At 41.9% G+C, this 24,369-nt stretch overlaps 1 protein-coding gene and 1 long non-coding RNA gene across 2 annotated transcripts in view; one reads left to right on the top strand and one right to left on the bottom strand.

Moving 5' to 3' along the window:
• The window catches only part of LOC148188714 (uncharacterized), a 244,688-nt gene extending 230,411 nt beyond the window's left edge, over positions 1-14,277 (top strand). The window contains exon 7 of the long non-coding RNA XR_015777483.1: positions 14,159-14,277. This is a non-coding gene — a long non-coding RNA (uncharacterized LOC148188714). The remainder of the gene's footprint in view (positions 1-14,158) is intronic.
• Positions 14,278-17,792: 3,515 nt separating this feature from the next.
• On the bottom strand, positions 17,793-21,574 carry mafba (MAF bZIP transcription factor Ba). Its single transcript, XM_042491783.2, has one exon. It carries the CDS (start codon positions 21,098-21,100, stop codon positions 19,889-19,891), a length of 1,212 nt encoding a protein of 403 aa, XP_042347717.2. The 5' UTR covers positions 21,101-21,574; the 3' UTR covers positions 17,793-19,888.
• Positions 21,575-24,369: the final 2,795 nt, after the last annotated feature.

The following is a 24,369-nucleotide window of genomic DNA, read 5'->3' as shown; positions in this document are numbered from 1 at the left end:
AAATTATCAATACTGAACAGTGGGAGATTGAGTGCTTTTTAGCTGAATATGCTTTCAAAACTATTATTTGTGAAATAAGTTTGATATGGGCTTATTTTTATCCTCTTATGCTTTTGCAGGAGCAATTATGAAAATACAATGGGAAAAGTTAGTTCAGAAAGGAGCTCACTCTCAGAGCAAAGGCGAATAGCTAGCCAGTGAGATATACACAGGGATTTTAAAGCTCAAACGTGTATGCGTAGCCAGACCGTCTACCACAGCAATGAACAGAGAAGGTCAAACAGTAATGCTCTGCTCAGGATACCTTTACTCCACTATATCTTTACATATAAAATAGTAGTTTGCTGCTATATTAATGTTCTAATTGTCATTTATATAACCTCTGACACATTTCTTATTGAAAAGCTAATGTTGAAATAGTGATGACACATTAGGAAACCGTTTGTCACTGAAAAATGCTGTTTTAACCTTTTGATACTCCTTATTTTATGAATGTCAAGCTGAGAACAGTCACACATCCATTTTTAGTAATTTTTAAATTTGATAAGTTGATGATAAATCTGAAAATTGATAATTCACGAATTATATATCCACGCACATAATAATACATTATTATTATGTACATACACATGATAATTGAGCTAATGTACAGATCATCAAGGTAGTGGTCTGTGAGGACTATAAGCAGAGGTTGAATGATACAGATGTTTTACCCTGAAGGTTATTGTTATTATTTTATAAAAGTGTTGAGTGACTTGAGCAGCATTTGTTTAAAGCAGGGTGGACTATCTCTGCTATACTGTGGTATACATTCCAGGAACAATGATTCAGACTAGACAGTTCCAATTAATATGATCAACAGAAGTACACAAAGAGGTTTTTTGTTCTTTCTTCTTTGTGCTAACTTTTATCACCTGGTAATTGAAAAGCAGCCCCAGTCCTCCTGTTCTCTGTGATGACGCTGTGTTAGTCACACAGACAGAGATAAATAGTGACTGGATCAAACTGATTCAAGGGATAATTTCCATAAAACAAGTATCTACACAAACACATTTTTATGAATTTCACGCCAGAAACTAACAATTACTCACTAATAACATCTCTCAATTATATTTTTCCCGTGGGCCTCTCTAGCTTGACTGTGTGGAACCAGTCTGTGAATGACAGCGCTGGGACTGACGGAGAGGGGCGGCCGGGGGAGGCTGAGGTGCTGTTGAGCAGTGGATGGATAGCACAGGGTGAAATGGGGAAGCGGGGGAATGGCTGCCTGCCAGAGCCCAGCGCCAGGTGCAGAATGTAGGGTAGAGAAGTGTCCTTCCTCAGCTCCCCCGTGGAGGGCACCAGCCCATACGAAACATCCACTGTCCCAGTACCCTCTACTGCTGCTCGGCCACCTCTCCTCCCCGCTCACCTCAGCTGTTTCTCGATCTCGCCCTCAATTGCTCCCCATTTCCCTCCCAGTAGAAAACAACCCTGCGCCAAACAGAAGAAAGGAGATTGTGTCAATTAAATGGTATGTGCTGTGTGCCACAAATCACACACACATGTTCTGCACTCGAAAGCCACCCTCTCTCTCTTCTTTTTACCCTCTATATGTTAGCCACAGAGTTTTATGGCTCGTGTGTGTTGTGACAGTGTGAAAGGCACAGGAAGGAAAGGCTGTGCTTCCTCTGATGCTCCTGCTGCTGTGGACCAGAGGAGATAAGAACACACACACACATGGATGCACACACAGCCACCGACAAACAATCACAACAGAGATCCATGCTGCCTGCACTAACACCCCCTCCCTTTCCACCTCCCCTGCAGATCAGCTTCCACGTGGTTTGGCCTTAATCACCCCCCCTCCACCTCACACATTTTGGTTTGTTCTCATCTTCATAATTTGCACTCCATGGTCCAACTAAAAATGTTTGAATTGGCGGTGCTAGATGAACACTGGAGGCTGTTAATTTCAGATAGGCAAATAATCATTGCTCAAATTATAGCTGAACTATTCTGGTTAGTGATACAGAGCAATCATCCTGACATAACATACCAGTGGTAGTCACAGAGTCCTCTCTATGCTTTCACTGCTTTGTTAATGTGCATGCATGGAAGGCAGAAGTGAAGAACTTCCTGGAAAACTGTATATGCTGTGCTTTCCAGGGTGAGACTGCTGCCGAGAGCGTGTATCTGTGTTATTTTCTGTGTGAGTGTGTGTGTGTGTGTGCGCGCGCCCGCTGACGTAAGCCCCTCTATCTGATGATGCCCTTCTAATCCCCACAGTGATGTGTCATGAATATGGAGTTTAAGACTCAAATCCCCAGGGATACACAGGCTATAGATAGCTTGCTCCTTCCACACGTACACATACGCACAAAAGGCCCACACCTTCAGCAGCAGTCCCACTCAGAGCGTACACACCACCGCTGACCCTTGTGACGTTGAAGGGGCAGAACAGGGAGAAGCCAGAAAGAGGTGATTAAGATGAAAGTGACAGAGTCAGAAGAATTTCAATGGACGGAGGAAATAACTGAGGAATGCAGAACATAAAAGAAAGTGCTTCTGGACCTGCTGATTAGATTGAAAGAATAAGAACTTGAGTTTTATTTTTGGAGCTTCAGACCATCATTCCTATTGGGATTAATAACAATGTAGTCACCATGTTTTTAGCTGAGATCCTGTCAGCTAGTAAAGACTTTTATTGTATATATTACTTAACTGTTTTCCCAGTAAAGTTGTGATGAAAAGTGTAATCACAATGTGAATGAAGCGCAGCATTTATGAGTCACAGGCAGGTGATCAGGGTGAGAAGCACAGGACTTTGACACCAGCGACCAGAATTTGCATCCAGACTCTCATCTGTGGTTAGTTTTAGGCAACAACAGCACTTTGGTTAATGTTGAGGAAATATCATGGTTTTGGTCCAATGTTATTAAACATGTTGTGCCTTATTGCATTAAACCAGACCACAATTCTTTCCATTCCTGAACAAAGTGCTGCCAGTGCCTCAGCATAACCATAGAGTTAAGTAATGCTGAAGCCACTATGAGCAATTATTGTTTTGCAATGAGCTGATCAGATGTTTGGGCAGAAAAATAAAATTCATTTACTGATACACTCTCTATCAACATTTGTTCCACGAGCCAGATACGCCAATTAAAGTTTCCGTATGTGACACTCAGAACATTAATATAACAGCAAGTCAAGGCTCCCCTGTGTGTGTTGGAATATGAGTATTAATTTGATTTGTTGAAGTAAGCAGGTCTGGCCATGCGTGCATATTGATTCCAAACTGCAACCTACAAAGCTGAAAAATTAAGCCAGTGCAGGATTGCCAAAAACTGCAGTTCACTGAATGACCACTTGAGGCTGGCTACATAACAGAGTAAATCGTCTGGGGTACGCCATGTTAAAATGGCCAGCTTTACAGCAGAAATAAACATGTTTACAGCCTGGTACAAAAACTGGTTTTGGTCTCTATATGTAATTTTATCATTCATGATGGCTATACAGGGGGTGAATTTTTTTTTTCACAACTCACCTCGCATTTTATTAAAGCCCAAAGTTACGCATATTTAAGGGTCAGACTGCTTGAGCAACAGGCTGTCTCACTATGTACAATATTACTTAATATAGTTGTGCACACTCACAGAGGGATAATTACTGACTTGTCAGGTACACTCGCTTGGGTTTTATCTCCACATCAAGTGGTTTATTTACTCTGGCTAAACTTTCCTGTCTTTTTGTCTGACCATATTTGTTTTTTCTTCCCATTGGACTTTATTGTAGCAATGTCACCACATTCCCACAACCCAGCCATTACATCTATGAGTGAAATGTTATCATAACCAATATAAATGATGACCACACAGATATGAAAATTTCCCTCAAGCTGCAATAAACCTGAATTATCCTCACATATCAAAACTGCATGGTACCATTCCATCATGTGATTACCATTAAGTTGCAATTAAACTTTTATGTCACAAATAACTAAAATTACCAGCTTGTGTAAATTTGCCTGTGTGTGCATGTGTATGAATGTGTGGTATGAATTGGTATGTAGGGCTAAGAGGTCCTGGAAGCTCTTTATCTTTTATTGAAAGTAGTTATCTGGAAGTGTGGTTTCTCAGGTTATTGTGGCCTGGAACACACACACAGATGCATACTGTAGGTGATAAAAGACATAATATAAGTATAATCACACTCTCTGCCTTACCCTGACACACACACAGACACACACACACACACACACACACACAAATGTAGCCCACCACGCCCCACAAGCTTGCCAACCCATATGGCTTGGGGATAATAAACCGAACAGCCAGCAACACGTCTCCTGTGCTCCCGAGCCAGGCAAGCCAAAGGAATGCACATCTCTCCAGTTCGCTCCCTCCCTTTATCTGTCTTTTTTCTCCCTCCTCTGTCTGTTTGTCATTCTATGTCTTTTTCCTGCTCGACTCGCACTCAGTGAAGGACCCTCTTTTAAAGTGAAAGGGGTATGCGTCTGAGTGTGTGTTGGCATTCGAGTGTGTGTTTTTGTGTTCGAGGTGTGCCAAAGAAACCAGTCCGACGAGTCTGCGAGGAGCTTGCCTTTGGGATGGAGGGAAGAGGGGAAGGGAAGAGAGGGGAAGTGGGATGGAAAAAGGGAGGGAGTGTGAGGATGAAATGAAAGGGAAAATAAACAGTTCTGTGAAGGAGAGCAGAAAGAGGAGCGACGATCTGTGAGGAAGGGGAGAGCTGGATTGGGAGAAACTTTTGCTCAGTGGAGTTTGCAGCATCTCCCTCCTGATCTCTCAGATGCCAAATGTGACTAAACACACCTCTTACTCCCCTGTTTCTTCCTCTGTCATTCCCCTCCCCTCTCCCCAGGCCTCCCACCTCTCTGTCTCTCTGTGGTGCAGTGGGACAACCAGTGAGGCCTGCGGCAGGAGCGCTAAGCCCAGGCCTGGATTTGGAGCACGGCTGCTCTCGGTTGAGCGGGATCCAGGCCCCCTGAGGGCTGAGGGGTGGGAGCGGCGGGTAGAGGGTAGAGGGGGAGGGTGGAGGTAGGGGAGGAGAGGCAGCAGCGAGCAGTACAGTTCTGGATCACCTTCAAAGAGCTCCAATCCCAACGGAGAGACTGGATTCCTCTGCGGAGAGAGGGAGAGAAAAGGGGGAGTGTATGGAGGGAGAGAGAGAGGGAGAGAGATGGGAGACAAGGGGAAAGTGTGAAAAAAGAAAGGAAAGAAGTGGTTTGGGTTATAACTTCTTTCCCACTCTTTGACTCTCTCCCTCCCTCTTTTTTTTCTCTCTCTCTCTCTGCACGGCATGCATGCACTTGCCCTTCATACAGCAGGCTATACTGAGATGATCTATCTGTGTGCTGGAGCAGGGAGACATGGGAAATCTGCCCCGCACAAAGGCGTCGTTGTGCCTCCCTGGAGCTTCCTTTAGGGGCCGGCATGTGTGTATGTGTTTGTGTGTGACAAGGATGAGTAGGAGTTTACCTCCTCAGCCCCCCACCCACCCACCTACCCACCCGCCCGCCAGAAGGTCCTCCTAATGCACACACACGCACACACACCACCAAATGTACCTCCAAAAAACCAAGGACATTGCCACCTAGGCGTCTTGTGCAAGTAGCGGATGACTTTCAAACTCTGCACCTATAAGCCTCTTATAGAACACACAAAAACGTGTGTGACAATTTAGGAAACCTTGGATTTGTTCAGCTGAAGCTCACGTTTTGTGAATTTGGGGCAAACAGTTCATTTTATGGTTTGTGTACCAGTGTGTGTTACTGCGTGTGCATCAGTGACAGACCTTCATCCTGAGTCTGGGTCAGCAGTTTGTTTAGCATCAATTAGAGGCTCTGTGTTCCTCAACACAAGCGTGAAGGGAGAATTAACGTGCAGTGGCACATTCCCACCAGCGCATTATAACACACGGCACCTCAGCTGGAACAGTCCTAGCGTGAGTTTGTGCATACGCGTGTCTATGTGTGCGCGCATGTAGGCCCCAATGTGTGCATAGGTAAATGATTTAAACTCAGAAAGTGTTTTGCTTTTTCCATTTTTTTCTCTTTTCTGCTCCTCTGTCTTCTTACTTTCCTCTCCTCCTCTCTTTCAAGGACTATGGTCTGACCACAGCCATTTCCCTTCGCCTCGGCTTTGCCTAGCAACACACAGCACATAGTTTCCATAGAACATGCATTTAATGGGAGAGAAGATATATAGATGCTGGAGAAAGTCTCTTGTAAAGACAACTGGGTCTAAAGATTTCCTGCTCTGCTCACAGACTAAGAAAAACACATGCTCAGTGGCTTCAGGACAGACTGTTTTCTTAAAGGCATGTAGTGGAAGACTGTACATGGCACTGAGGCTGAACAGGGTTAACATCATCCTGACAGCAACATTAAATACAGGATATGGTTCTGATAAACCAAACACCAATGTAATTTCTTTGCCTTGTGGTAGTGGGTTATGTTTTTATTGTTATGGTTTTGGTCCACTCTTTACACAAAGAGTAATCATTGTTAAACAGAATGATTCAAAGTGAATATAATTTGAACCATCCATCCTTCTGAAGCTAGGAAAGAGCTCATGGGAGACACTGCTTTGGCTTGGAAATCTGGCCATAGTGTGACCCAGCCTAATTCAGGCCAGAGCCCAGCCTGGCCCAACAACTAAAAAAAGTTTTTAAGTCTCTAGCCTGAACACAACATTTTATTATAAAAAGTCTTATTCTCTATTAAAAGTCAGTCAAAAAGTCAATTTGGCTTGTTGTTACAAAAACACATGAAAGAGCGCTAAAATTGTTGTGAAAAGGATACTCTGCTGATTTTCAACAGGCTTGTATCAAAACAATGTAGGTAGTATGTTTTGATGAATTGTGGTAAACGTCTGCCAGATGACGCAAATTGATGCAAAACATGTCATCCAACGAAATTGGCTTTCCCAATCTGATGCTTGAACTGCAGGCTATACTTCTACATTTTTGTATTACCAGCCACCCATGCCAAAGACACAAAGAGTGTACAAGTGCATCAAGAGGCTTACCTGCCACTCTTTTTCTCAAACTCGGACCGAAGTCTGATCAGACGGTGAAACTAGGCAGTGCTTATCAAATATAAATTAAGATTTCATTACTGCACCCCCTATTTCTCACCGAAATTTTTCATAGAAAAATATTTTAGTGCCCTTTTAAGCTGGAATAGTAAGAGTTTGTGAACAGGAAGCGGCCACCATATTGCTTCCTATACAGTGAAAACTGAGAAAAAACGGAGATCAAACAGTAACACTAAGCAGTGCTGGTCAAATACAGACCAAGATTCTATCACTGAGTTGCATATTTCTTGCCTCAAATGTTCTCAGCGACACAGTTTAGCTTACTGTCTAACTGCAGTACAAGATTGTTTCAGCTACCATTGTTTTACACATGCAAATTTGCATTATGAAACCCACCAGCAGGAGCATTTATTGGTCTGTTGTAGCTGTAGGTTTTCTTCCTCTTTAGCAAAAGCAAACACCATCATTCTTTTTCTCCATTTCCTCTGACCATTTAGCACCAATTTCAGAGTATTTATCTATTTTTATTGCACAGATGTCCTAGTTTTATGCAAAGGCCGTCTTTCCAGCAGTTAAATACTTATTTAAATGACAATGACAATGGCATGAAAACAGTTTGAAAGTTCTGTCTCACCCATGTTATTTTTAAAAAAAATCTTTCCATCTAACTAACACTGTCAAACTTAGCAAGTGAGCAAGTTACAACCTGTTGATTTGGTATTACTGGTAGCATGTGTGTGACAAGACAAGGGCAAAAATCTGTGTGCATTGTATTTAATCTATCAGTTTAGTTTTGATATTAAAACCTATATTTAACAGTAACATTGCATATTTAGTAGTATTGTTAATATTTTAGGTTGAGCCAGAAAATAAAACCAAACTCGGCACAAATGCCCTCAGGTTCTGTTGGCCTTAAGCCAGGCAGCGGCCCATAAATACCTTCATGCACTGTATGTTATGAAAGGATCATATGGTGGTATTATATTATTATGTTATTAACAGCTCTTTATAAAAGCAAAGTCAGTATCATGCTCCTCAAGTTATTTGGAAGCATCAACACATCCAGACATGCCATTGTTTGGTCTTTAAAAAACCACTTCCAAGAAAGATATGCATCATTCATGATCATTCAACATTATTATGTTAGAGTGATTAGAACATGCCTAACCCTCTTAGGGATTATTGGATTGAATTGACGCCAGAAAATGTGCCACACACGGGCACGACATTGCCAGAATCCTTCAGTTTGGTTGTATTTATGTTACTTTTTCTTTACTTTGATTACACCCTCTGCATAAATATGGAGTATAGTTTCATTTATTTTGCGTCCTTTTGATGCTCTTTGATGGGGGATGGGATGTCAGTGGGCCTCTGCCAGGAGGAAGGTTTCCTGGCTCTGCCAAGGTATGCCCTCCTCCCTCTCTCTCATGTGGAGCGAGACTCTATACTGGCTTGTAAATAGTGAGATAAGTGTGGTTTACCCGTAGCTAGGGTGTAAGGTGCACTCAGCACCGCCCTGACATGTCTGTGCCAGGGCCCAACAGGGGTGTAATTACCTGGGACTTGGTCAGCACTTTATCCTGGGTAAAAATACCTGCCTACTTATAGAAGGGGAATAGAGAGGGCAGCTCCATGCAAGGGGAAGCCTCTCTTCACACATCCAGCCAACTGCTCCTCTATGTTGGGCCATGCTTTCGTAGTTTCTCGTTTAGAAGAGTCAAATAACATTACTTAACAATCTGTCATGGGGACTCCCAGACAAAACCTTTCCATCTTCTTCCTCTGCTTTACATGGCTGCGGCGGACTGACCTACAAAACACTTTTACACGCGTCCAATATTCCACTCTCTGCCTCCAACTGCAGCCGACTTTCAGTCTAGTACCTTTCCGCACTCTCTGTATTCCCCTACTCCGCCCCTTTCACACCACATCTGTCTCTCTGCCCTCAGAGTCAAGGACAGAGAGGGCCAAGCAGACATGCAGAGGACAGCTCTGCACCAATCAGGAGGCAGGGGGAGCTTGTGTCAATTAAATGGTATGTGCTTATGCCGCAAATCACAGACACATGTTCTCCTCTCCCCTCCCACCCTGTGGCTGTTGCCTCTCTTCTCCACCACCTAATGCAGCGTAATCATCCTCATTACCTAATGAGACCCTACTGTACACACAAAGTCTCCGCTCTCTCCTCTCTGTATAAAGAGCAACCACACACAAAATGTTAAAGTCAGTGCAATAAACAACCATCTGAACCTCCACCACACTATCAACAGAGGGGCTCTCACTGCCACAACACTGTAAAGCCTCTAATGCCACAGTAATACTATTGTAGTGTGTATTATCAACAGGACAGTGAGCACTGAATTAGGCTGGCAGCTGGGGAGGGGAGAAACCCCTCATTAGCTCCCTTCAATGTATCTACTTCCCCTAATCTCTTACAATAACATAATCTCTTTAAAAGTGCTGCAGCTTAAATCCAATCTGCCTAAAACCTGACACGTGATTTAGGTCAATCCTCAGTAAAATCCCAAACTGTGGGGTCCCAAGAACTCCACCCCCCCTCTAGTACAATATGAGCAGGTAGAGCTTTTATGTGAGTTTTGCACAGAATGTACGCACTGTATGTCTCTTCCCCAATTCAGACAAGTTGATCAAATTTAAAATAATCTTAGAAACTGATTGCCTTGAAAAAGGAAAATAAATATAACTACAAATCTTAATTTATGTTTACCGGACATTTAGTTACTTAATTTTGTGAAGTCGTTGCAACTTAAAAATGGCAATAGAAATTGCCTTGTTCTCTCCAAGTGTTAGCAACACTAAAGTTAAGTACAAGTACCTCAAATTTGTACTTAAGTACAGTACTTGAGTAAATGTATGTAGTTACATTCCACCACTGCTAGTTTGCAACCAGCAGAATACACATACACACACACCCACACACACACACACACACATATACATATATATATATAGCACACTAAATTTGGTTTGCTTAAATTCCTGAGACACTTAGAAAGATTAATTTAATTAAACTTGTCAATTGTAAGTTGCAACAACTTCACAAAATTAAGTAGATATAACTAAATTTCAGTAAACTTAACAAATAGATATAAATTAAACATCAATTAAGATTTCTAGTTATATTTACCTACAGTTTTCAAGGCAATGGGTTTCCTAGATTTCTTTTTAAGTAAAATCCACTTGTCAGATTTTATAGTGCACTTAACTCCTTCCTCCGCCAACCTTATGCTTTCAGTCAGAGAGAGCCCAGCCTGCTGCCTGCCTCTGATCCCAGAGCAGTTTGTATCCTTTTCACAGCCTCTGTTCTATCTGGTAGTAGAGCGCCGTTCTGCTCTTTTTATTTTTTGATGTTTTTCCATAGTGTCTCTTGCCTCCAAACCACTTACAGATGTTGGCAGCAGGGAGCGTTGTGGCAACTCCAAACGAGGAAATCTAAATAGAGATCAGGCTGTAAAATAAAAAAGAAGGCTCGGAGAAAGAGAAAACAAGGGGGAAAGCAAGAAAGCAAATGCGAGAATGGGGTGAATGGGTGAGAGAGAAAGCAGTCAGTAAGCATTAGTATAGAATTAGTAAAGAGGGGGAAAATATATAATTTCTGGGCAAGTAAGAGTGGTGATTTGATTTGAGGGTTTTTGTTTTTGGATTCAGACGCTCCATTTGGTGTTCCACTCCAGAGCTGCATCCTCTTATTTGTTTCCCAAACAACAGACAAATATAGGCAGGAATAAATACAAAAGTTTGGTGTGATCCTGAGTTAGAATTAGAGCATCTGCAGCCAAAAAGGCACCCACTGTAACAGGAAACACATTTTCTTTGCAGCTACTGCTGCTTTTCAATAGCTGATAATGAACCCTCTTAAAATTCTATATGGTTCAAAACCACAACTTCATATTCACTTTTCCAGTTAGGACTCCCCTGGCAGCTTTTTGTATTAAATAGCAGGCTGCAGCGTATAGAAATAACCCCCACCAAGTGGAATTTACCAGGGCCTACTGGAAAACAGTTTGGCTGGGTCGAAGGTACACTTGGCCTGCCTCTGTGGTGGTAGCTCCATGTTACCTCCCTCCACCTGTTTTACAGGAAGTAGCCTCGTCCCGGTGGATCAGAGAGGAAATGTGTTGAAATGCCACATCCTGCTCAGAGCTTAGAGTCAGAGTTCACTACAGCTAATGCTTATTATGTCCAGACACCTCCTACGGAGAGAAAGAGCACAGAGAGAGAGAGGGAGAGAAGCGGCAGTGTGTTTGCAGTCATGCCACTCCCTGCACGGTGATTGTAAAGATGAGTGACCTGTCTCTCTCATCTCTCCTCTCCCTCCCTCCCCTTACTCTCTCCCCCTGCACTTTATTTATTAATGGATCCATTCAATTATTTACTTCACATCTTAGGGCGACAACAGACCAGAGCACAGTACACAGGGTGGAGATGATACAGCACACCAACAGTGCTCGTGCAGGACAGCAGATAGGTACTTGGTAGAGTTAATTGACTGGTGGGATATGCATCTATAGTGTACTGGTGAAAGAAAATTATCTCTAACCAAGATAATTGGATTTGGAAATTGTCAATTAGATGTAGGGATTATTATTTCTTAATCATTTAGTCTATTTAATGTCAGAAACCGTGTTGTCAGAGAAATCATATTGGAAATGTCTGAAGTGATGTCTTCTTTTGTCTGATTAGTTGTCAAAAAACTCAAAGATATTCAATTGGCATTGATATAAGACAGAAAAATGTTGCAAAATCCTAGTTTTTGTGGAGCTGAAATAAAAAAAATATTTTGCATTTTAGTTTTTAAATGACTTGAATCTTCATTAATTATCAATATTGTTGCGAAATCATTCTATATAAATGGATTCATTGTTTTGGCCCAAACTGGATTTTAGTCACATTTGCGTTGTCAAGATAATCTGGCATTGTATCATTTGGTGATTTCTAATATGAGTACATTAACTGAAGTGTCATTTTTAAGTGTAAAGTCGAGGCACTTGTACTTGAGTATTTCTATTTCATGCAACTTTATACTTGAAATTTCATAGGGACATATGTCAGCCCTGTGATAGTCTGCCGATATGTCCAGGGTGCACTCTTGGAGCTGTGGAGGAGTGAGGGGTGGATCTGACTCACAGACTGTAGCGACGCCTCACAGACAGCCTGTCACTCAAAGTGGATCCACCTTTAAGGCCTTTACACACTGGGGGTGTTCTTTTCGTGCAAGTAATTTGCACATCAGTATTTTTTTTCCAAACTGTTGATTTTGTCATGAATACCTTCACACGGAGAGCAAATATGCAGTGAAAAAGCAACTTTATTTTTTTCAGAATGAGGTTTACTTTTTGAGCCTTCGCACAGCAAGTAAAGGCAACAGTCATGTTGCACATAAACCTGAAAAAAAGTGCATAGATAATAATGATTTTGTAAAATATTTTTTAATATATAATTATTAATTATAAATATAGCTTTTTGAAGTTTCACAATTGTTTTTATTTATGTAGTATATATATATATATATATTTGGGGGGGGGGGTTACTAATTTCCTGCAATTTGTGGTTTACTTCTTGCCAAGCTCTTCATTGATTGTTGCCTATTTTTTCAAAATAAAACTAATTAATGTGCTTATTACTTAATATGTTTGAGGTTTAAATACTTGTTAGGGTGTCTGAACGCAGCACAAGAAAAGTGTTGTTTATCCAGGTTTCAGAGGGTTAAATGACAACACAGAGGCTCCATCATTTGAATTAAGATGGCAAACTTGATTACATATTTCAACCTTGACATGCAATGCATACCATGCCTTCCATTGTCACCTTTCACAATAAAAGCCCTAGACATATAACTGTACTAGAGGGAACTCAAATTCACTCAGAGCATTTTGTTAAAAGGAAACTTAATAAAATAGTTTACTTTAGCATAGTCTATACAAAATCGTACCCCAGACAGACTGCCAGAAGTTGCTCTGGGTCTAAAGTATATCGCTAAGTTAGTTGTCGCATTGCGTTGTATTTGCATCGCTGTTAGTATCAATAGTTTGGATGCAAAATATTTGCAGGAATATATTTAACATTTTCATATTGTTTATTCATCACGTCCCCAATGTGTAAAGGCCCTTAAAGGTCTAGTGTGTAAGATTTAGTGGCATCTAGCAGTGAGATGCAACATTGCAACCAAATGAAACTTCTCACGCGAGCCAAGCGTGAAAGAGGATTATGGTGGACACTGTGAAAACATGAATGGCTCTATCTAGAGCCAGTGTGTGGTTACTTGGCTACTGTAGAAGCAACATGGTGAACTCCGTGGACAAGCACCTGCTCTGTTTGTAGATATAAACAGTTCATTCTGAGCTAACAAAAACAAAATGGTCCTTAGTTTCAGTTGATTATATACCAGTGAAGGCATATTATGAATATTTTATTCCATTTCTGGCAATATATACCCTTAAATTGTACAGACTTGACCTTTAGTAATGCACAACTTTAAACAAGTGTTATATAAGCCCCACCCCCCATAGAGACCAAAACTATTTTCATACCACATTGTAAACATATTTATTTGTGCTGTAAAGCTGGACATTTTCTTTTGGGACTGACGTTTGGAGCCAGCCTCAAGTGGCTCAAGAGGAACTGCAATTTTTAGCACTTCTGTTTTGACTTCATTTTTCAGCTCAGGAGGTTGTCTTCTGATCAGAAATTGTACTCTAATAATATAGGCCAACATACAGCATTATACGGTGCACAGTCGACATTTTTCTGTGTTCTGAGTACTTTAGTTAATATATTATAATATTTATATACTTTTACTTAAGTGACACATGCTGGACTTTATCATAATTGAGTAATTTATATTGCAATATTGTGGCTTTTACTTGAGTAAAGCTCCTGAATACTTCCTTCTCCACCGATTTTCAATGGAAGTCAGCAGTGCTTAAATGGCAGCAAGCACCTTTCACATGTCCTCATGAAATATGGTCTGTATACCTTTAAAAGTGTTGGGGGTGGGGGGCATTATAATGTCCTGTTTGCAGTAGAGGTTGATGGTTCAAACGTATCATTGACCATTCGGTGTCTGCTCTTATCTTCTCCCTCTGGCCTTATCCACGCAGCGGCCAGACATGGATCAATCCCACCCGGAATTGGGTTTCACATCCCGGAAGCAGAGATGTACACATGGGTCACTTTCATCGACTCACTGTGGCCATGGCCATAGGTATCCATCATACAGACCATTGACTGGTTGTGACCATGAAGGTACAAATTCATCACAAAGAGAGGCTGCGGTGGACGAGGTCAGTGGAAAGCAGTGGCTACTTCTCGTCTGCAATCGTGTGGAAATGGAGCCTTTTGAGGTATTATCATTAATGATGATGTAATAACAGTATAACATTAACATACAGTTAGAAAATTTTTCACATCAAATGTATGCAAAACAAAATCTTTAACTGCAAACTTGAAATTTTAAGGACAGGTCAGTGTATGTTTTTATTGTGTGTGTGTGTGTGTGTGTGTGTGTGTGTGTGTGTGTGTGAGAAAATGGGTGTTTCAATCTGTGTATTGTTTGTCATAGGACAAATGTGATTATTTGTGTAATTACTTAAGAGTATGAATCTGTATGTGTGTTTTTGTTGGATGCAGTGATGCCATCTTGATCTGAACTCCAGACAGCGCTGGGCTCGGCTTAGGATTGAAGGGGAGAAGATGAGGGGGAGGCTGGAGCACAAGATTAGGCAGAGACGAGGAAAAGAAGACGGTGAAGATTGATTGCCATTGACTCAGGTCCAGCACGCTGACAACTGTGAGATTCCAACAGCCACGGTGAAACACACGCACACACACCTCTAAGATATGGTGAATAGTTGGAAAACATTAGCAATGTTTTCAATGCCAAGTAGAGTCTAACAACACTGAACAGCAGAGGGGAAAACACAAATAGACAAAGACCAATTAGAGAAACATATTTCTTTCATCCTCTATTCTCGCTGTGTTTATATTGGGAGGTGAACACTAACACACACACACACACACACACACATGACACACTCTGAAAAACCCTCTCTGTAACTGGTTAATGTTCTTTAGTGTGTGTGTCCCTTGGGGAAAGCCTGCTTTAATTCCCTGGGAAATCATTGTGATTTAGAGTAGCAGGGAAGTCACTTCCAATGAAAGTCAATGGACCGCTGGTGTGGCAGTGGACTGGACCGCTTGTGTGTGTGCATGTGTGCGTGTAAGTGTGTGTGTGTGTGTGTGTGTGTGTGTGTGTGTGTGTGTGTGTGTGTGTGTGTGTGTGTGTGTGTGTGTGTTAGTGTGCGTCTACAAGTGGAATTTTATCTAAGTGTAATTAAATCAACATGATAACACAGAAGAAGTTCAAACTGTATTTAGGCTGGTGGTAATTAAAATAACCATACATGTCCCTGTGAGTAGAGTACATACAGTAGAACAAGCAAAACAATTTTTTTTTTTAAATCTCACACTCTTTTACAAATTAGATGCAAATGACTTCATGGTGTTTCAGGTCTGGATGTATAGAGCATGTAGGAATGTGCACATCAGAGGCTTTGAAATACCTGCAGCAGGGCTGCAACGCTTTGACAATTTATATAAGCCGTTGACCTGCTGGAGTCATGACTGGAGCTTAAAAAGGTCCAGTGCGATGAACAGAAGCAGGCCAGGTTTGGGGCTGCTATGCCCAGGTTCTTCACTGCTGCTTGCTGCTGCTGATGCAAGGAGCTGGAGGGGTGGAGGCTGGCAGAGCAGGCTGAATGCAGATAGGATCTCTGTGGGGGGGCGTGAATGTGTGATCGGAGACTAAAATCATTACAGTACGCCTGGTCACTGTGTCCTTGGCTCTTCCGCTGAGCCACGGCTGATGCTTTCCTCTACTTTTCCCCGCCTTTTATCCCCCTTTTTTTTTTTTCTTTTTTATAATTTACCACTTTCCATTCCTCTACAAACACATCACTGGCTCTCAACAAAAACATTCCTTCAAAATTAAGAAAATGCTTTCTGAATGTAAGATTCTGTCAAAAAGTTGTCACCTCTGCAACGTTTTAATTGTGCACATAATTCATAAAAGTCAACGTTGAGGCAATCAGTGACAATGCAACAAAATATTACACAAGTGCACCTTATTGGATAAATGTGTGTGTATTGATTTGTAAATCAGATTGTCAGTACATTGTTAGGATTCAGTTTATCCCAGGTGGTTGGATATTAATTTATTGCTTTTAGAGATTTATCATAAAGGAGGTGAAAATAGAATTTGAGACTCTCTTGTGAAATAGTTCACAGTCACACAGCTTTTTTTCCACATTGATTTGAAATGATTGGATATTTGTTTTGAACACTTTCTTGCTCCTTCAGTTCTGTGCATGCAACTGACATGTTTGTTGTTTGTTGAATTTTAAAGTCATAATGGACCATATGATAATGTACATAACACACAAAGCGTGGTTGACTCCTCTGTGTGTTTGACTCGCTTGCTCACACTGCAGATTTTTATGTAGAATCTGAAGAGAGAAGGTGAAAAGAATCCCCTAAGACAACAAAAAAATAGTGTTTTTTTTTTTGTTGTTGTTATTTTGGGGAATTATTATCATAACTGTAAATATAGGCCTCTTTCTCCTGGTTCACCCCAGCTGCACTCATGCCCCCAGGCTGCAGCGGCTGTCCAGAGAGAAAAAGAGGGAGAGAGGGAGAGGGAGGGAGAATACTAGACTCGCCTTCCTTGGGTCTCATTGGTTGATTCTCTGCCTAGCGGTTTTGTCCTTGAGAATGTGCAGACACGAGGCAGATAATGTTCTGACACCAGAAACTCTAGACCGGGACCAGATCAACACTTACTCCTCTCTGCTTCTTCTACTTCTGTTGTCATACTATTCCGGACATGCAGACAGAAGAACGGCGGAGTTTGTCGATCCTTTTTGTGTTTTGAAATCACAAATGTGTTTTTGTAAAGCAAATTTTAAACAAAATTTGATATTTTGTGCGCATTGTTTGCATGCAGCAACGATTTGAAGGGAATAAAGTCTCCTGCATGGGTGTTGACACATGGCAATAATAAATTCCATTAATGTGAACCATAAAAATATCACACCCGCAGACGCGCACGAGGGATTATTTTGAAGCTGAGGTCTGGCTCAGCGCATCACGCGACTTTTTTTTAAGACTTAAATTGTGTAACAACCAGTTAAATTGACCTTTCTGGTGTATTCAAAGCCATGCGCGCCGAAAACCCCCCAAATAATTTTACCAGTTAATTTAAATATGAGGTTTTCATCTCCTCTCCGGTATGTTGCAAGGTCAAAGATCTCCTTTTACCGTGCGCTCTCGTGACGGCAGGGTTTCTGCAAAAGTCAGCATGCCAGCAGAGGCCAGCAGCATGTATAGGAATCTCCCTGCAGCGCCACATAAACGGCCAGAGCCGGTGATCTAATCACAGTGAGCCAGTGGGCTTTGAGCCAAAAGTTTCCACATTATTTTTAAGTCTGACAATAAAATAAAGGCCAAGCACAAATGACATGCAATTAAGAGGTCGGTGAAAATTAGTTCTTAAAAATACAATTATTTTCCTACAGCTCTGGCTCTTTATTTTCTTTTTGGCAGAAAGTGCTCAGGCGCTTTATCACTGTAGCGTGTGGCAATATTAATTACCTGTAATATGCTTTTAATATGACTCACTTTGTCATATTGCAGATGTTTCCTATGTAGCGAATTTAAAAAAAAAAGTCTGAGAGGTAATTTCTGCCATTTCAATGACTTTAATAAGCAAAATAGGAAACAATTTCTTCCAAAAACAACCAAAATAAGACAAAACAGAAACCAGCCTGAATGGAACAGTTCAAATTTAAGTGTTTAACTATTATTTATATAAACAGGATTGAAAATTGATCCCCCATGACCCCATCATAGGTGAAAACAAAACAACAACCCGCTGCTGCAGTTTCAGTTCGATTTCAACACAGTTGAATCAGTAACAAACCAAAGATTGTTAAATGCATGACTTTTCAACAATAGTTTCAAATGCAAGCACCATGCTTATTCGATATGATCTGACAAAGTTTGTTAATTTAAATCATTAAAATAAAAACTTTTAACTATGCATCTGGCCAGCAGAACCAGAATCATCAAATAATAATAAAACAGACACAAAATAAATCGTATTACATAACATGAACATTGTTTTCATTTTGAGAATCTGCACAACCTGAATCCCCTTTTTTACTGACCGGCAGAAAAAAAAATCAGGAAAACATTATAAGTCAAACTTTGTATTAAAAAGCTCGCGCTATCTAATTATTAACTCCACATAAAACCCCTGACAAGAAAATATTGTTAAAAAATATATATATCAGTATTATTAGGCCAAATATGCTACAGGTGGCCGCCAATCGGAATGAGAGGATTTGTTTGGGTTGGATGTGGTTAGTTAAAGAGTTAATAGAAAGGCAGAGCAGCACTTTTCTGAATTAGTAAAGCCACGTTGAATTCAAATGACAGAGAGCACTAACCCACATTAACAGGATGTAAAAAAAATCTTGTTACCTCGCCTTAATGCGCCTATTCTGTGCAATCTGGGTCCAATAATATTGTGGCCACATGTTCGCCTCCTCAGCCTCACACATGTGTCCACATATCACTTTTTAAACTTTGCACGTAGGCCTGTGTCGAATAATATCACAATATAGTATTATAGTATGTCTTCCTGGAGGGAGGTCTGCACAAAGTTCAAAATGAAAACTGGCAAAAATCCAAAAAAGTGCACTTGACACACAAAGTTTTGTTGTATTTAAATGCAACAGAAAAAATGCACTCCTCTCACAATCAATACCCCCAAATGATGGAATTAAAAAAAAAAAAATCATACAAAATAAAATGAAATCAAAACACAACACAAAGAAAGACAGAAGTTAAAACCAGCCTCCTCAATCTTGTTGTGCAGTTTTGCGGTTGCATAATATTTACAAGCCCAAAAAAACCCACACCATATGATACTGCACCGGCAGTCCTGCTGTTCTGTCCCCGCTGCATTTCTCTAACCCCCCAAAAAACTATGGAGAAGCGCAGATCAACAACATGCTCTTAATATACACGAGAAGATGAAAGTACAAAATAGAAATTATCACCGTACATGTCCAGCATGCAGGATTAATATTTAATGCAGATTTTTTTTTGTTTCAATATATATTCGAATATAACCAAGCAGGCAATAAATCAATGAGATGTTGCATAAAATGTCCCCCCCGTGACGGGTTAGTAGACAGATGTTAAATTTGCATAAAGTGGAGTCTTGCTTTTGGAGATTTTTCTCAGATTATAACGGGCCCACTTGTCGAATGTGAGTCTCGCGTGTGTTGCAGGCTGCGAGGCCAGGCCTGCTTGTGTTGTTTCATAACAATGTCGTCATTTTTGGAGAACAAAATTACAAGACAACGGCCCCGATGCCATCCCAACACTACTTACAGATTATTTCAAAGCTGTAGCCTCAAAGGAAGAAAAGAAAAAAGTTCATCAGCCGATCCTCTTCTTTGAAGAGGACAAAAAAAGTCTCTTCACTACAAGCAACTAATCTACAAAGATGCTGCGACTCATCAGACACTCTACGTTGCTCTTTGTATCTCAGTTGACACGTGGATGGAGAGATGGTTATATATGAGAATACTATTTGATGGATTATTCTTCTAATATGAATATAATTGTTACCGTTATTAGTATAATCATAAACAGTATGGGAGCTGTGGATTATTATCGTTTGTTCATGAGCCAGTCAGTCATTTGTGGAGAAAGGAAAGGTGGGGTGGAGGGGGTAAAGTTTGTTGTGAAAAGGCTATGACAACTCACATGAAAAACTCTGGTGATGAAGGGTTGTCACTGGTCGAGCCAGCCTCGCGGAACCCGTTATTGGCCCCTGACCCCGTCAGTTTCTCACACTTGAGTTTGTAGGCGTCCCTCTCTCTCGCCAGCCGGCTGATTTCCGCCTTCAGCTGCTCCACCTGGTTGATCAGCTGCGTCTTCTCGTTCTCCAGCACGTGCTTCTGCTGCACCCGCTTGAACCGGCAGGACTGCGCGTAGCCCCGGTTCTTCAGGGTCCTCCGCTTCTGCTTCAGACGGATGACCTCGTCCTTGGTGAAGCCCCGTAGGTGTCTGTTGAGCTCCCGCACTGACATGGACACCAGCTGGTCGTCGGAGAAGCGGTCCTCCACGTTGAGTCCGCCCCCGGAGCCGTGGTGCCCCGCCGACTGGCTCAGGTGGCCGTGCGCGTGGTGGTGGTGATGGTGGCGGTGGTGATGGAGCGACTGGTGGGAGTCTGGGGACACCGGGGACGGGCTGTCAGGATCCTGGCTGTGGTGGTGGTGGTGCTGGCTGTGTGGGTGTCCGCTCGGGTGCCCGGACAGTTCATCGGCATGGTGCGGGATACCCCCGGCGTATGGGTGATGGTGCTGCTGGTGGTGGCTGTGGTGGTGGTGCGGCCCCCTGTAGCCCTCGAAAGCGCCTTGCTGCTGCAGCTGCTGTTGGACGTGCGGGGGCGGAGGGTGGCCGTGAGCTGTGGCTCCGATCAGGGCCTCCACTGCGTCCTCCGGGGTCAGGCTGAGCGTCTGCGGGTCTATCTGCTGGTGGTACCCGCTGTTCGGCATCCAGTACAGCTCCTCTAGGTGGCTTTTCTGCTCTGTGGGGCTGAAGCTGGGTGAGGAGGGCACCGAGCTGCAGGGCGTACTGATGGGGGTGGACGACACAGAGCCTTGAGGTTGGAGACGGTTGCACTGGCGCACCCCGTTGCGCTCCAGCCCGGCCAGGCCTTCCTTCTTCACGTCAAACTTCATCAGGTCAAAATCGTTGACATATTCCAGAGCCAGAGGGCTGCTGGGCAGCTCCGGGCCCATGCTCAGCTCTGCACTCATGCTGCTGTCGCGACTCTTTTGCAGATATGCAAAGCTACTTGCGAGCGTTGCAAAAACTGACTTATTAATCAGCGTCTCTTCTCTCCTTTCTTGTTTCATGCAATAGTTCTTTTGGCTCCTCCACCGCTGTGCACAGACTTGCTGTAGCATGAAACACCGTGTGATCGGTGGAAAAAAAGGAAAAATGAAAAAAAGTAGTGGAGGAAAAGTTTCACACTAATGCTCTGCACACGGTTTGCGTCATATAGCCTACTTCTGCTGGGATAATCTGGCAGAGAGACCAGGCGGGAGGTAGAAAGCAACGCTTCTCAGTGCAAAAGTAAAAAAAAAAAAAAAACTCAGTCCATTCAGTAGAAGTGTATTCACACACAAAAACATAAATAATAATAATAAAGGAAATACCACGTCTGATCGCTGAAACGGGCACCAGTCCTCGTTGCGACTTCTTGGTTGTATGTCCCTTTTTTCACCAGGAAAATAACAGGAGCAAATAAGCAGAGTAAATAGGGCGGTCTGATTTTCGCTGAGAAGCAGCTTTCCCAGCTCTGCACCGCAGAGATTTAAAGGCTCGCCTCTCTCGCTCTCCTCCACTCTGTGGTATCCAGCAGACTGCGCTCGGAGCCAGCCAGCGCTTTATCCTTATAGCGCACCGTGACGTCGCGCCGAAAGGCTGGATCCGGAGCGCTCAGCTCTCCAATGGGAGCGGGACTCTGCGCTGAAATAGAGGAAGAGAAGGAGGAGGAAAACAGAGGAGAGGAGGGCGCACAATACAGTCTTGACAGCTACAGACAGTCAGCTGACCGACTTCCCTAAAAGCAGAAGGTGGGAGGAAAAGTGGAGGAGAGAAATGCCTTCACTTCGTGGACACGACTCCGGTGTAACGCACTGCTCCTTGTCTTCTGTTAGGACAGTTTCAGAGCTCAGTGAGGGTAATGTGAGTGCTTTATATGCTACAATGCTGATAACTTTATTTAAAAAAATCTTTGTTGGCACATTTGTGGCACAACCCCCCCGTAGAAAACTTACAAATTTTAACAAAATGTTCTATATTAAAACCTCAGTAAATATAAAATGTATTCATCTCTGTCAACATTTTTTTCCCCAAAAACACATGAGCTTGTATCATTTTCCAGAAAAAAATATGTAACTAAACAAAGGTAGTGCACATTATTCCCTTAATTTCACCACAATGTTATATGCCAATAGAAAGCTATAAAACTTTATTTTAATGCCCTCATTTGACTTATTCCATGACTTCCTGCACCCAGTGTATTGCATTGCTTTCATGGTGTTTACATGGAATTTAACAAAGTAACCAATCACATGTAACTCTGAGTTTGCCAGCAGATAAAGGTCGAGGTGATCACCAACTTATAACATTGTTAAAAACGTTGACTCTTGACCTTTTCTCGCAAACAAGGATGCATAACTTTATGGCATTATTGTTACTGTTACAAACACAAACACACTTACAGTCAGACACTGAAGTTTAGACTGTAGGCTCACAGTGGAGAGCCACAACAAAATCGTATATAATTCTTGCGTAACATATATATTTGATTCTCATTAGTGACCTTGCTGCATTGTACTACATATATGTTTTAAAATAATTTAAGCTATGATAAGGCCACAGCACCCCTGTGTGTATGTGTAACCCCGTGTTGTAATCATTATGGGCTAAGTGTATTTTTTCTGGTGAAAGTAGAGTTGACTTTGACTTCAGAGCCAGTTATTACTCCCGGATTCCCACATCAGGCTCCTCTTGGCTCGGACAGTTTGTTTTACACCGTGCAGCATCACAACAGGGGATTCGCTAGAAAACAGGCTCAAGGCTGCCCCTGTGTGGGCAACTCGCGAACCGATGGAGCTGCAGAGATGCTGCTTACACTGAACCCCTTTAATTTTGCGCTTGGATTTCTTCTTCTTCTTCTCCTTTTTAATCTCCGCGCTAATTGCTCATATTAAAGGTCACATCCTGCAATTATGACTGACAACAATTAATCTGAGTCTCCTAAACACTCAGTGTCACATGTTTAATCATCTCGCTGATATCGTCTAACAGGTAGTTCAGCCAAAATCACATCATCCAGGATGTGTGCGCGTGTCATTGATTTCATCTGTATTTTAATTGACCGCCAAAAAAAGCAGTAATAGTTTGAGCAAATGTCTCGCTTCCCTGCAAAAAGAAACTGCTTGTAAATGAGTCAATTTGAGGGATCGATTGGATTATCATTTCGTTTCCACCTCATATCCACGGTTGAGTACAGCCGCGGCCAGAGCGTATTGATTAGGCTGGATATAAGCGGGAGGCTGCCAAAGATGAGATCCGATAATGAAGGGCTTATTTGTTTGCTTTAAATTCTTAATCAGTTTGAGTTGTGCAGCAGTGATGAACTGTGAATCCAGTCATAAATTACAACCCACTAACTCCTGAAATTGTTTAGATTTTATTTTAAACGCAATTCAAGTTATAGTTTGGATAATTCAGGTTTGTTTTGGCTTGGACAAAAGTCTGACCTAAATTGCTATACACATCTATTAGAATGTTGTTGTTTTTTAAAAATATAAATACATAAAATCAAACACTTTTATTTACACATTTTAAAGAGAAAAACAACATTGTCATGAAGCATTAATGACAAAACCTTACAGAAACGATTGATTATCACTAACCAATTTCTCATCGTTTATTTTTATAATTGTTATTATCATTAGATTTTATGCGCCTACATCATTATATTGCAGCAAATAGAATAATTACAAAGTGTTATTTAAGGCAACTCTGAAGTGTATTTTCTTTTCATGTGATTTTTAGGTTTTATCAAGAGTGAAAGTTGATTTTTCCTGAACCTTTCTAACATTTTAATCCTATTTAGACACTTATCCATCTTCAGAGCGCCTGGACATCTGCTCATGCTGATGTACTCAAGTACAAATTTAGTCCTTTTTTTAGTGCACAGTCAAAAACGTGCAGGTAGCGTTCAAGTTACATCCTCTTTTTTTATTCCCTTCATCTGCAGGCAAGCTTCTCAATTCTCTGCTCCAACTTCAAAAGCGCCCTGAGCGAGTCGTGCCGTACCGAGCTGCTCTAAAACTCCTTCCCAGCGAGGCCGACCCGACGGCAGCCCCCATTAGGTCGTAATGCTCTCTAATATAGCCCGAGTCCACCGTCTAATAGATCCAGGCAGGCCTGCCGGCGGCTCTCCCCCTTCGGTAATAACGGGCTGTAATGGAGAGACGAGATGTAAAAAAGCGTCCATGTCAGCAGCATATCGGTGGTTAATGATCTATTAAGTGATCCGTGTGCTTATGGACAGCGAAAAAAAGTGTTGATGCTTGCTTATTCGCTCCTAATGAGAGTCCCATCCTACGGATTTTAGGAATGAATAACAGAAATAAAATCACCTTTAAAATGATAC

Source organism: Plectropomus leopardus, chromosome 9 (genome assembly GCF_026936395.1).
Source record: "Plectropomus leopardus strain MGB_pleo_1.0 chromosome 9, ASM2693639v1, whole genome shotgun sequence".
In the NCBI taxonomy this organism is placed as follows: Eukaryota; Metazoa; Chordata; class Actinopteri; order Perciformes; family Serranidae; genus Plectropomus; species Plectropomus leopardus.
Note: the sequence above shows the minus strand (reverse complement) of the source record. Positions and strands in the feature narration are given on the sequence as shown.